We start from the raw sequence: 12625 nt of genomic DNA, 5'->3' as shown, positions 1-12625 counted from the left end.
AAATAGGCGACTACTCTGTGAAAAACATTGCAAGCATACTAATGTCTTAAGATATAAAAGGGCTCATTCTCCCAGATGGAAGGTTTGCTACTTTGTGAAACAGAATAGCGGCTGCTCTCTTATTTGCACATTCCTGACAGTTGCAAAAGAAATAGATACATACATTTCACCAGCAAAGATAACTTTTCCATATCAGCAAGGTTTCTGTGAATCTTCTGTCCAGAAAAATCTCAATGTACTAACTTATGTATCTTTCATCTTACTGGTGTGCATATCATAATTTATAAATTCTGATTTGCCTGGTTGGCTTCTATGTTTGGAATAGATTTGTGGTCTACACTGGACACGTTTTGTCCCACAGCTATTTGAAAAACGCCTATTATGGCACTGGAGCCCCTTCCACACAGCTATATAAAATCCACATTGAACTGGATTATATGGCAGTGTGAACTCAGGTCCCTTCCACACATCTGAATGAAATCCCACACTATCTACTTTGAACTGGAATATAGGGCAGTGTAGACTCAGAAAAGGGTCCCTGGTGGCACAGTGTGTTAAAGCGCTGAGCTGCTGAACTTGCGGACCAAAAGGTCCCAGGTTCAAATCCCGGGAGCGGAATGAGCACCCGCTTTTAGCCCCAGCTCCTGCCAACCTAGCAGTTCGAAAACATGCCAATGTGAGTAGATCAATAGGTACCGCTCTGGCAGGAAGGTAACGCCACACCATGCAGTCATGCCGGCCACATGACCTTGGAGATGTCTATGGACAACACTGGCTCTTCGGCTTAGAAATGGAGATGAGCACCAACCCCCAGAGTCGGTCACGACTGGACTTAATGTCAGGGGAAACCTTTACCTTTACCTTTAGACTCAGAAAACTCAGTTCAAAGCAGATATTGTGGGATTTTCTGCCTTGATATTCTGCGTTATAGGGTTGTGTGGAAGGTCCCTCGGATAATCCCGTTCAAAGTAGATATTGTGGATTATCTGCCTTGATATTCTGAGTTATATGGCTATGTGGAAGGTCCCTAGGATTTATTATTGTGAGCTCTCATTTTCATCTGTTTCAGTAGTTGAAGAAGATTAATGTGATTTCTGGGTTGCAAGATGGGTTGCAGCTGAAATCCTTAGGATGCAAACAATGATTCCAGACAGGGCAAAAAGTGTGATACCAACCTCTCTCTAAAGTAAGCGGGGCATTTGGTCCAACCAGCATAGCCACAGCTCCTGCTCCACCTGTTGGTCTTGCGTTTCCAGTTGCATAGACAGCAATATCACCACAAACTACCAAGGCATAGCGTCCTGGCAAGGAAAGAGCATCATCATAGAGTCAACAGTAATAATGAGAACAAACACTGGCTGATTTTATCATCAAGGCCATTTGTAGATATAAGTTTTATTTCAGCAACAAACGGTTGTGAATTATCTCTGTTAAATTACCTAGTTACTCACATGGCATTTTACAGAGCCAGCTTCCAAGGGGTTGGTGGGGTGACCTCAGGCTGTCTATTTACTAGAGGCAGTAACAATTTTAAACTTGCTGGGGAATCTTGGGCCCCTTCCACACAGCTGAATAAAATCCCACATTTTCTGCTTTGAACTGGGATATATGGCAGTGTGGACTTAGATAACCCATTTCAAAGCAGATATTGTGGGATTATCTGCCTTGGTAAGGAGCCCCAGTGGCGAAGTGTGTTAAAGCGCTGAGCTGCTGAACTTGCAGACCGAAAGGTCCCAGGTTCAAACCCCGGGAGCGGCGGGAGCGGCCGCTGTTAGCCCCAGCTCCTGCCAAACTAGCAGTTCAAAAACATGCCAATGTGAGTAGATCAATAGGTACCGATCCGCTTGGAAGGTAGCGGCGCTCCATGCAGTCATGCCGGCCACATGACCTTGGAGGTGTCTACGGACAACGCCGGCTCTTTGGCTTAGAAATGGAGATGAGCACCAACCCCCAGAGTCAGACATGGCTAGACTTAACGTCAGGGGAAACCTTTACCTTTATCTGCCTTGGTATTCTGGGTTATATGGCTGTGTGAAAGGGCTCATACTCTTCCCCATCACTTAACATTACCCCACACTGCTATTATGTTAGATATTTCTCCAATCACTGGTAAGGAAACAATGTAAGGAAAACTATCCTTTAATTCCCTTGCATTCTTTAATGAATTAATCTCAGAACTGAGAATTTATCGTCCCCTTACTCCCTTGGCATAATCCATAGGATGAGTCTGTGTATTTTCAGGTTTTGAATAGAAACCTCAATACAGTTCTGACTGAAGAGACTAGGGAGGAGCTTTCCAATCTGTGTGTCACGACATGTTGGTGTGTCATTTGTAGCGTGTAGGTGTATCATACAAATGTAACGAGAAACCTCTGAGTTTATGTGAAATAAGCAACGGAACATATATATATAAAAATAAATACATGAAATCTTTTCATGAGATATGTTTGTCCCCATAACGTTCATTATTACAATTTATGTGTGTGTCCACATCCCTTATAAGAGGTTGGTTTAACATCTGGTTTGCAAGTAAAACTAAATTACTGTATCACAAAATGATGCATTGTCTACAAAGTGTGTCACCAGCATGAAATGTCTGGAAAGCTCTGGACTTGGGACATCTCTGGCCCCTTCCACACTGCTATATATAATCCAGATTATCTGCTTTGAACTGGATTATGGCAGTGTAGACTCATACAATCCAGTTCAAAGCAGATGATGTGGATTATCTGCTTTGATAATCTGGATTATATGGTAGTGTAGAAGGGGCCTCTGTTTGCATTTACTCAGCTGCAGGGCAAGCCCTTTTGAGGCACACTGCCCCCTGGTAGCAAAAGTGCCAAACTACAGGCATGTCATTCTCTCTGGCTGCATCTAAGGCTGGATCTACACTGCCCTATAGCCCAGGATAGGATCTCAGACTATCTTCTTATCCCAGATTATCTAATACTGTAGGCTCATATAATCAGGTTCAAACAAGATAATCTGAGATCCAATTCTAGAATATAGGTTATATGGAAATTCTAAATTTCCATATAATCCAGTATCTGATTCCAGATTATCTGTTTTGAACCAGATTATATGAGACTACACTGCTATATACTGTATTTACTCAATTCTAATGCTCACCTTTTTTTGACTAAATTACCTTCCCAAAATTAGGGTGCACATTAGATTCAAGTAAAAAGGTACATATACTTCTTTGGGTTTCAAGGTTTTAAAAATTGAGGTGCGCATTAGATTAGAGACTCGAGTAAATATGGTAACTCAGTTCAAAGCAGATAATCTGGAATCAGATAATGGATTATATGGCAGTGTAGATGGGGCCTCTGTTCGAACCTCTATCAGCAAGAGTGATTCTTTAGCTGGGGTTGCCAAATGAAATAGAGGATTGGATTCCTGTAGCTTTAACGGTTGTGTAGAAGCAATGTCGGAGTTACAATATTTTGTCAAAGTGCTCAAGACTTGGCTGTTTGGTTGTGCATTTAAGTAAATTAGATTTAATTTGCCAAATAGTCACTGTTGAATGTTTTATGTTGAATGTTTTTATATTGTGGAATGATATTTTAAATTGTAAGTCGCTCGGAGCACTCTGGTGGACAGCGACTAATTAAGAAATAAAGTGAAGTGAAGTGAAGAGGCAATTTAAACAAGTGCTGTTTGCATGAGGAATGTAACGGATTAGACTACTTTGCAGGGTCGGTGTCTAAGGCAGTTCAAGGCCAAGAAGGGGGAGGAGTCATCAGGCAGCTTCAAGTGAGGAAGTGCAGCCTGATTGGTTGGTAAAATTGGAGGGAGTTGCTTAGCAACCGGAGGTGGGTGGAGCCAAAGTGATAGTTGGAGCTATGCAGCTAAAGAATTATTAGATAGGATTTGGAGTTTGTAGAGATAGGAAGTGAATTTTAAGAAGGAAGAAAGGAAGGTTTTGGGAACTGTTTGAGAGAAACTTCTTTGAGGTAAAAGTGATTAGTCTTCAGGGAGAAGTGCTAAGAACTGTAGTGAGCCTCTAAAGGGATAGAGTGCTTGAGTTTGGAGCCTCTGGAAAGAGGTCTCCAAGGTTTGAAAAGTCTGTTAATATTCCTTTGTGAGGGAACAATATTTTTCAAGAAACTCCAGTTCACTTGTTAATGTCAAAACCTGTTATTTTTATTGAAACCAATATGCAACATTTCTATTCAAGTACAAATAAACACCACCATTTTTTTTTTACTTCACTCCAAGTGTTCATGTGTCTTCCTGATAAATATTATAAGGCGGTGGCAAGTCTGCTTATTTAACCATCGCTCTATAAGACAGAATTTCCCTCCATCTTTGGGTATCTCTGTGTGTTGGCAGTAGAGAGCAGTGGCACTTATATGTTATTAAATGGTGGCAGCAAAAGTAAATAATTATTAATTGGTGGCAGCAAAGAAACTAATAATATTTATTGGTGGAAGAAAATGACTGCGTCCATAGCAACAATCATCACATGTTTAAATTTCTATGCAACTCTTAAAGCGCTGCTCTTTATTTCATCTTTTTTTCCTAGAGATCAACATCTCTAGAGCATATTTAAATACTATGGCATTACTTACCATCCCAGGAACTGGATTCCACCCAGTCGGCTGCATTGAAAAGAGAGGCTGTTCCTCCATAGCAGGCATTCGTAGTGTCGATACCCTCAACATCGGTGTTTCCCGAGTCTTCAAATAGCTGCATCAGAACCGTCTTGACAGCTTTGGATTTGTCAATGATTGTCTCTGTGCCAACCTCCAGTCGGCCAATAGAATTCCAGGAAAGTTGGCTTCGCTCTACCAGATGCTGCACCACAGTCAGACACAACGAATTAATGTCCTCGTGGGCTGAACAGAAGCCCATTTGCTTCTGACCTAGCCCCACTGTGTATTTCCCTGCGTCCACACCATCGTATTTCTCCAATTCAGTCTGGTCTACATACTGGGAAGGGAAATACACTTCCATAGCAAGGATGCCAACATCTTTGGGCCAAGAGGGGACAGTTTCGGTCTGGCGACGCACAGAAGTGGTGGAGAAACTGCAAGAGAATCACAGAGGAACCTTAAAGTTTACACAGAAAAGAGGATCTTTGACTTCTAGGCTGCAAGAATAGTTGGTCTCTTACAAAGCAAGCAGAAGTGTCTATGTTGATCAAAAGAAAAATGCTATAATCTGCACTAGTTCTATGCAAAGGTCACCAAATACCATGCGAACAGTCACGTTCTTCAGAACCTTTAACAGAGGCTGGATCTACATTGCCATATAATCCAGTTCAAAGCAGATATACTGGATTATATGGCAGTGTAGATGGAGCCTGAGAGGGAGGGTAAACAAAGTAAAAAGGGTGTGGAGGGGAAAAGCTCTGTCGTCTACATCTTAGGCCCTATCTACACTGCCGTATAAAACCCATTACTGGGTTAGAACTGGATTAGATGGCTGTGTAGACTCAAATAATCCAGTTCAAAGTAGATAGCCTGAATCATCTGCTGTACTAGTCTGTATCATATGGCAGTGTAGAAGGGGTCTTGAATGCCTGCCGTACTTCTCATTAGTAGATGTAGACCAATATGTTCATGTATCTCTTGTTTTGTAATATTTGTAGAAATTTCAAGTAATGTCCTCTTTCAATTTACAGAGCTAGTTCTTGCTTTTTAAATCCTGACTTAAATGATAGTTCTTGAGTATACAGTAGAGTCTCACTTATCCAACGTAAACGGGCCGGCAGAATGTTGGATAAGCGAATATGTTGGATAATAAGGAGAGATTAAGGAAAATCTTATTAAACATCAAATTAGATTATGATTTTACAAATTAAGCACCAAAACATCATGTTATACATCAAATTTAACAGAAAAAGTAGTTCAATACATAGTAATGCTATGTAGTAATGACTATATTTACGAATTTAGAACCAAAATGTCATGATGTATCGAAAACATTTGACTACAAAAATGCGTTGGATAATCCAGAACGTTGGATAAGTGAGACTCTACTGTATTTTGGAACATATTCTTTTATATGATCCCTTGGCTAGAAATGGATTTTATTATAGGCTCATTGGTTGTTGGTTTGAAATTGTTTTTATTCTATCACTATTGCTATGTTGTTATAATTGCTGTTGTTTTATTCTGTTTTATGATTCTGTGTATATATTCTAATGTGATTATATTCTATGATGTTGACCAGGCTCATCCCCATGTAAGCCGCTCTTAGTCCCCTTGGGGAGATGGAGGCAGGGTACAAAAATAAAGTGGTTCTCACTATCCGCGGCTCCTTCAAATTGCTCTATTTCACCTCTACCAAGAGTACCTCTTTCTGTAATGTTCTGATGCTTAGGAATTTTCTTCTAAGTAATACCTCACAGCATCATCTTAGCTATCTTTCCAGGGGTTAATAAAAAAGCAGGGATCTTTTGTTACTTTTCCTCAGTGAAATCTGATCTTTACTATGCTCTCTTCTGCAGCCTTTGGAAAATTATTTATTTATTTATTTACAGTATTTATATTCCGCCCTTCTCATCCCGAAGGGGACTCAGGGTGGATCACATTGCACACATATAAGGCAAACATTCAATGCCATAACATAGAACAGAGACAGACGCAGGCACAGGCTGACCTCGAACTCATAACCTCTTGGTCAGAGTGATTTGTTGCAGCTGGCTGCTAACCAGCCTGCTCCACAGCCTGGCCTCTATGCATTGCTAAACACTACAGATGGCTCTAGCTCACCCTAAAAAACTTAATCCTAAAAATCAAGGTCTTCCTCTATACAAACTTCACACTGGTTCATAGCCTGTTATCAGAAGGTTAATGTTTAATACAAAGCCCTTTGAACAAGTGAACACAGGGCCAAAATTGCTGGACAGGGCTGGGGATGAAGTCCAAAGGGCAATGTATTTTCTGTTTCCAAATAAGATGTATATTTTGTGGTTGTGCTCTGGACCTTAAAGTTGTTTATGAACTTTTGTTGACCCTAAAAGCAAACCTATCACAGAGTGGCCTGATTTATTTAGATCAGTGGTTCTCAACCTGTGGGTCCCCAGATGTTTTGGCTGGGATTTCTGGGAGTTGTAGGCCAAAATGCCTGGGGACCCACAGGTTGAGAACCACTGATTTAGATGGAATTTTTTTTGCCTTCCTCTGAGGATGAGAGTGATTTGTCCAAGGCTGGGTGGGAATTTAAACCCTTGTCTTCAGAGTCATAGTCCAATGTTCAAACCACTAAGACCTGTGGGCTGGATGTGGCCCTTGAAGGTCCTTTACCTGGCCCATGCCCTAAACTTTACAATTAAAGTTGTCCTAAGACTGAAATATCTTGAAGGCACACAACAACAATCCTAATTAACATGACTATCACATCAGCCAAAAGCAGGCCCACGTTTCCCAAAGAAATAATGGTAAGTTTATGTTGGCTAAAATTGTTCTTCATTTTAAATATTGTATCGCTCTTGAACGTTTTTTTTTTAAAAGATGCCACCCAGTGCATATTTTAAAAACCCAGTCGTCTTTTTAATGCTGAATTCTTTTATCCTATGAATATTTCTGCAAAGCATCATCAATTCTATAATAATAAAACAAAGTAGCGTATCAATATAAAAATAAGCAAATTAGTTTCTCAGATACCCACATTGTGATTATTTCTCTAACTCACTTGCAGCACGGATGGGCTAAGTCGAGATCTGGGGATGCACGAATCTTTGTGACCTCCTCCCTCCCCACTGAGCCCCATGTTCTGGCAAAAACAGGAATGAATTTTCCCACCTAGAAATCTCCAGAAACTGTGATCCATCATGAAGTAGATTCTCTGCAGAAGGGAAGGCTGAGAGGAGACATGATGGCCATGTATAAATATGTGATGGGAAAGTCATAGGGAGGAGGGAGCAAGCTTGTTTTCTGCTGCCCTGCAGACTAGGACACGGAACAATGGCTTCAAACTACAGGAAAGGAGATTCCACCTGAACGTTAGGAAGAACTTCCTCACTGTGAGGGCTGTTCGACAGTGGAACTCTCTGCCCCGGAATGTGGTGGAGGCGCCTTCCTTGGAGGCTTTTAAGCAGAGGCTGGATGGCCATCTGGCGAGGGTGCTTTGAATGTGATTTTCCTGCTTCTTGGCAGGGGGTGTGATTTTATCTCAACTGATGTTTATCATTGTTTAATATGTTGATTAATTTTATTTATGTGTTACGGCACTTGTATGTGCTTCTATAAGCCCCCCCCCCCCGAGTCTTTCTGGGAGATGGTGGCAGGGTATAAATAAAGCTATTATTATTATTTATCATTATTATATTAGAATTGTTCCTTGAGGCATCTAGAACATGGGAAATGCAAATGAGGGTAAACATCTTTCCTTTGCTCATATAAAAGAGCTCCATATATAAAATCCACTGAATAGCCAAGAATCTTCAAAAAAGGGTGTTACTCAAAGACAGACTGATGAATTAGAATTTATTAGGAAGTTTTAATCTATTATGAGACTTGAATTGGATGAAAGTTTTTTCGTACATTATTGGCGTTGCCTTATTGGATTAATGCCAATATTTTTCTTGTTATCACTAAGAGGTTTGTAAATGCTCAAAGTTTAAGGTAAAGGTAAAGGTTTTCCCTGACGTTAAGTCCAGTTGTGTCTGACTCTGGGGGTTGGTGCTCATCTCCAATTCTAAGCTGAAGAGCTGGCATTGTCCGTAGACACCTCCAAGGTTATGTGGCTGGCATGACTACATGGAGTGCTGTTACCTTCCCGCCGAAGCGGTACCTATTGATCTACTCACATTGGCATGTTTTCAAACTGCTAGGTTGGCAGAAGCTGGAGCTAACAGCGGGCGCTCACTCCGCTCCCCTGATTTGAACCTGGGACCTTTCAGTCAGCAAGTTCAGCAGCTCAGCGCTTTAACACACTGAGCCACTGGAGGCTCAAAGTTTACTATTTATTTATTTATACTCTGTTTTATCTCTCTAAAAAGAGAGATAAATAATGTCAGGTAAGAATGCATCTAGAACATGGCCATACAGCCCGGAAAATTCACAGCAAACCAGACACAAAACAGTTAACAAAACAAACAAACAATACAGTATACAATTTAAAACCTTAAAAAGCATATACACATTAAAATAGAATTAAACATAGAAATATTAAAAATACATAACAATTAAGAACCTATTCACATAGCTAAAACTTCTCACAGCATATCATGTTCCCATAAATGAGTTTGCAATCGGACTGAGAGAAGGGCCTGAGGATGTCAGGGCTTGGGCAGGTTAACACTGGGAGATATATAGGGCTTCATAGGTAATAATCAGCACTTTGAATTGTGCCCGTAAACAGACTGGCATTCACGTCTGGAGCTATTTGAAAAAAGGTGGCTACTGGCTAGGTGCTCCCTGTAGTCATCCCCAGTTAGCAATTTGGCCACAATTCTTTAGAGCAGCTGAAGCTTCTGGACATTCTTCAGAGGCAGTCCCACAAAGGGTGTGTTACAGTAATCCAAATGGGATGTAACAAAGGTATACACCACCATGACCAGATTAATCTTTCCAAGGAACAGGTGTAGTTAGCGCACAAGTTGTATGCAGGCCCTCCTGGCTACAATGGAAACCTGGGCTTCCAGGTTAAATGCTGAATCTAGGAGTACCCCAAACTGTGGACCTGTGTCTTCAAGGGGAGTGTAACCCCATCTAACACAGGTCAGATCCCTATTCACTGATCTGCTTTCTGACTGACCAGGAGTACCTATATCTTGCCTGGATTAAGTTTCAATCTCTTTGACCTCAAAGTTTATAATATAATTGTCACTACCAGCACTATGAACCCCCCGTGGCATAGCAGGTTAAAGCCCTGAGCTGCTGAACTTGCTGATCGAAAGGCTGGTGGTTCGAATCCAGGGAGTGGGGTGAACTCCCGCTGTCAGCCCCAGCTTCTGCCAAGCTAGCAGTTAGAAAATATGCAAATGTGAGTAGATCAATAGGTACCACTTTGGCGGGAACGTAATGGTGCTCCATGCAGTCATGCCGGCCACATGACCTTGGAGGCATCTATGGACAACACCGCGTCTTTGGCCTTCATTGTCTACTTTCTGCTGGAGTCTAAAAACATAGATGTTCAGGTGTGCTTTTGAGTGAAGAGGCCGCCAGCCATGCATCTTGTCTTCAAACTTGTGCTGCACTTTATTATTGTCCCAATTTTATAGGTTCTAGTGTTTTAACATTATTGGTTTTTTGTCCTTCTCCACATATCCCTATTTTACTCCTGGACCTTACTCAGAGTTTTTGCACTAATCAGTGATCACCCTCTGTACGTTGCAATCGATGTCTTGGCTTTAAATAATTGTCATGTTATGTTGTTTTTAACTACAGTAGAGTCTCACTAATCCAAGCCTCGCTTATCCAAGCCTCTGGATAATCCAAGCCATTTTTGTAGTCAATGTTTTCAATATATCATGATATTTTGGTGCTAAATTCGTAAATACAGTAATTACAAGATAACATTACTGCGTATTGAACTACTTTTTCTGTCAAATTTGTTGTATAACATGATGTTTTGGTGCTTAATTTGTAAAATCATAACCTAATTTGATGTTTAATAGGCTTTTCCTTAATCCCTCCTTATTATCCAAGATATTCGCTTATCCAAGCTTCTGCTGGCCCGTTTAGCTTGGATAAGTGAGACTCTACTGTATGTTATTATATTGTGTTTTAAATGTATGGATTATATGTTAATTTTATATTGTGATTGGATTGTTTTCTCAAGTAAGCCACTGGAGGCGGGGTACAAGAATAAATTTGTTGTTGTTGTTGTTGTTGTTATTATAAATTGAGTTGAGCACCAACCCCCAGAGTTAGACACGACTAGACAATGTCAAGGGGAAACCTTTATCTTTACCAGCACTACAATTTTAATGTCCCTTCAGTCATAATATCCTACTCCAGTCCTATGCATTGGGTAATGTGAGCCACAGATCACAAAAATCCATGTCGTATGATATTTTGCAGAACTTGCGGCAACAGATGAAAATTAGGATACAACCCCTTTCAGCTAATAACACAAGAAGAAGTAGAAAAGTGTTGAGTGCCAACATCTGTATGCTTGTCTGCTCTTGGAATAGATTGTTCTTTGTTAGATAAATCAGTTGGTGCAGGACTCAGCACTCATATTATACATTGCTTTAGAACATGAGGCTGAGAAGGAAAACTCATCCCCACATTTACAACGCCATGGCCAGATAGGTGTCCCTTGACCTATCCATTCCATTATTACTGCTGGTTCCAGGTAAACAAATGCAGTAGTCTCTTTCACAGATTGGAATTAACTCAAATTAATTAACAATTATTATAATGGAATTGGGAGATATGATATACATACAAGGAAAGGCAAATAATGTGTGTCATTGTTAAAGAGGAAGTTTAGAAAAGAACACATTTTCTATGTCCAGTCTCATAGGTGATGACTCTAGGGAAAATTAAACTTGTGGCTCTTCCACAACTCGTCGTTGTTATAGCATAATCCTATTGTCAGTTTTTCTTAGAGGAGGTTACAATTACAAATACATTTAAAAGTAAAAGCTCAGTTACAGAGAATTAAGTTGCGAGTCGGTCACAGTTGACCCTTACCTGCCACGTTGCACCACTGCTGTAAATTGTGCTGGCCACAGTGGCCTCTGGAGTGCCCGTTTCGCCTGGAAGAAACATTTGGTGTGGCTGAAAAGCCGGAACATTTTCATAGGGTGTCTGAATAGTCAGGCTGAAAGGTAGGAGCAACTGCCTTCCAAGTCTCACTTGCTTTTGAAGGGATTCTCCAAGTCCTTGCTTATAAAACCCAGCTAAGTCCCACCCAGTCCTTATCAAGGGAGCAAACAGATGCATTTTGCTATGCCTAACCAAAGTTCATAGCACATCAGCAGAGGTTCGGTATCTTTTTTTTTCTTTTCTGGAAGCATCATTATTAATTGCTAGGCATTCCTTATTTAAAGACGTTGTTACTTCCAAACACTGAACCTTCATATTTCACTCCTGCTGTTACAATTGCAAGGGGTTCCCACTGCTACAAAGATCAGTTTAGTCCCCCTTTCCAACCAGCTTCAGCCGATCTCTGTAACGGGATAATCACAACACCTTGAGTAACTTACAACTTGCAATTCTGAGTCCAGCTTTTCTTTTTTGTTTAACACCACATGATAAAATACATCAGGACTGTATTTACTGAATGAAAGGTATCAGAGGGTGACATCAAACAAATTATCATCCCCAATCCATTACCGTTGGGCCAAGATAAATAACAAGAGATTTGCAGTGGAAGGAACTGTAGTGGCGCAGCGGGTTAAACTGCTAAGCTTCAGAACTGTTTGATTGGAAGGTCGAGGTGAGTTCCTGTTGTTAGTCCCAGCTTATGTCAACCTTGCAGTTCGAAAACATGCAAATGTGAATAGACCAATAAGTATTGCTTTGGCAGGAAGGTAACAGCACTCCATGAAGTCATGCTGGCCACAAGACCCAGGAAGCACCTATGGACAAAGCTGGCTTTTTGGCTTAGAAATGGAGATGAGCACCACCCCCGAGAGTCGGACTCGACTCGACTTAATGTCAAGGGGAAACCTTTACCTGTATCTTGCAGTGGAAAATAAGGATTATTTAATGTGTTG

General features: G+C 40.8%; 1 protein-coding gene across 1 annotated transcript in view; it reads right to left on the bottom strand.

The window, feature by feature from the left end:
* The window catches only part of hmgcs2 (3-hydroxy-3-methylglutaryl-CoA synthase 2), a 29465-nt gene extending 17685 nt beyond the window's left edge, over positions 1–11780 (bottom strand). The window contains exons 1-3 of the mRNA XM_003229040.4: positions 11598–11780; positions 4575–5032; positions 1176–1301 (exon numbers count right to left, since the gene is read on the bottom strand). Coding sequence (XP_003229088.2) covers positions 1176–1301; positions 4575–5032; positions 11598–11707 — 694 coding nt within the window. The 5' untranslated portion in view covers positions 11708–11780. The remainder of the gene's footprint in view (positions 1–1175; positions 1302–4574; positions 5033–11597) is intronic.
* Positions 11781–12625: the final 845 nt, after the last annotated feature.

Source organism: Anolis carolinensis, chromosome 4, assembly GCF_035594765.1.
Source record: "Anolis carolinensis isolate JA03-04 chromosome 4, rAnoCar3.1.pri, whole genome shotgun sequence".
Taxonomy (NCBI): Eukaryota; Metazoa; Chordata; class Lepidosauria; order Squamata; family Dactyloidae; genus Anolis; species Anolis carolinensis.
The sequence above is the reverse complement of the archived record's forward strand: the minus strand, read 5'-3'. Positions and strand labels throughout refer to the sequence as shown.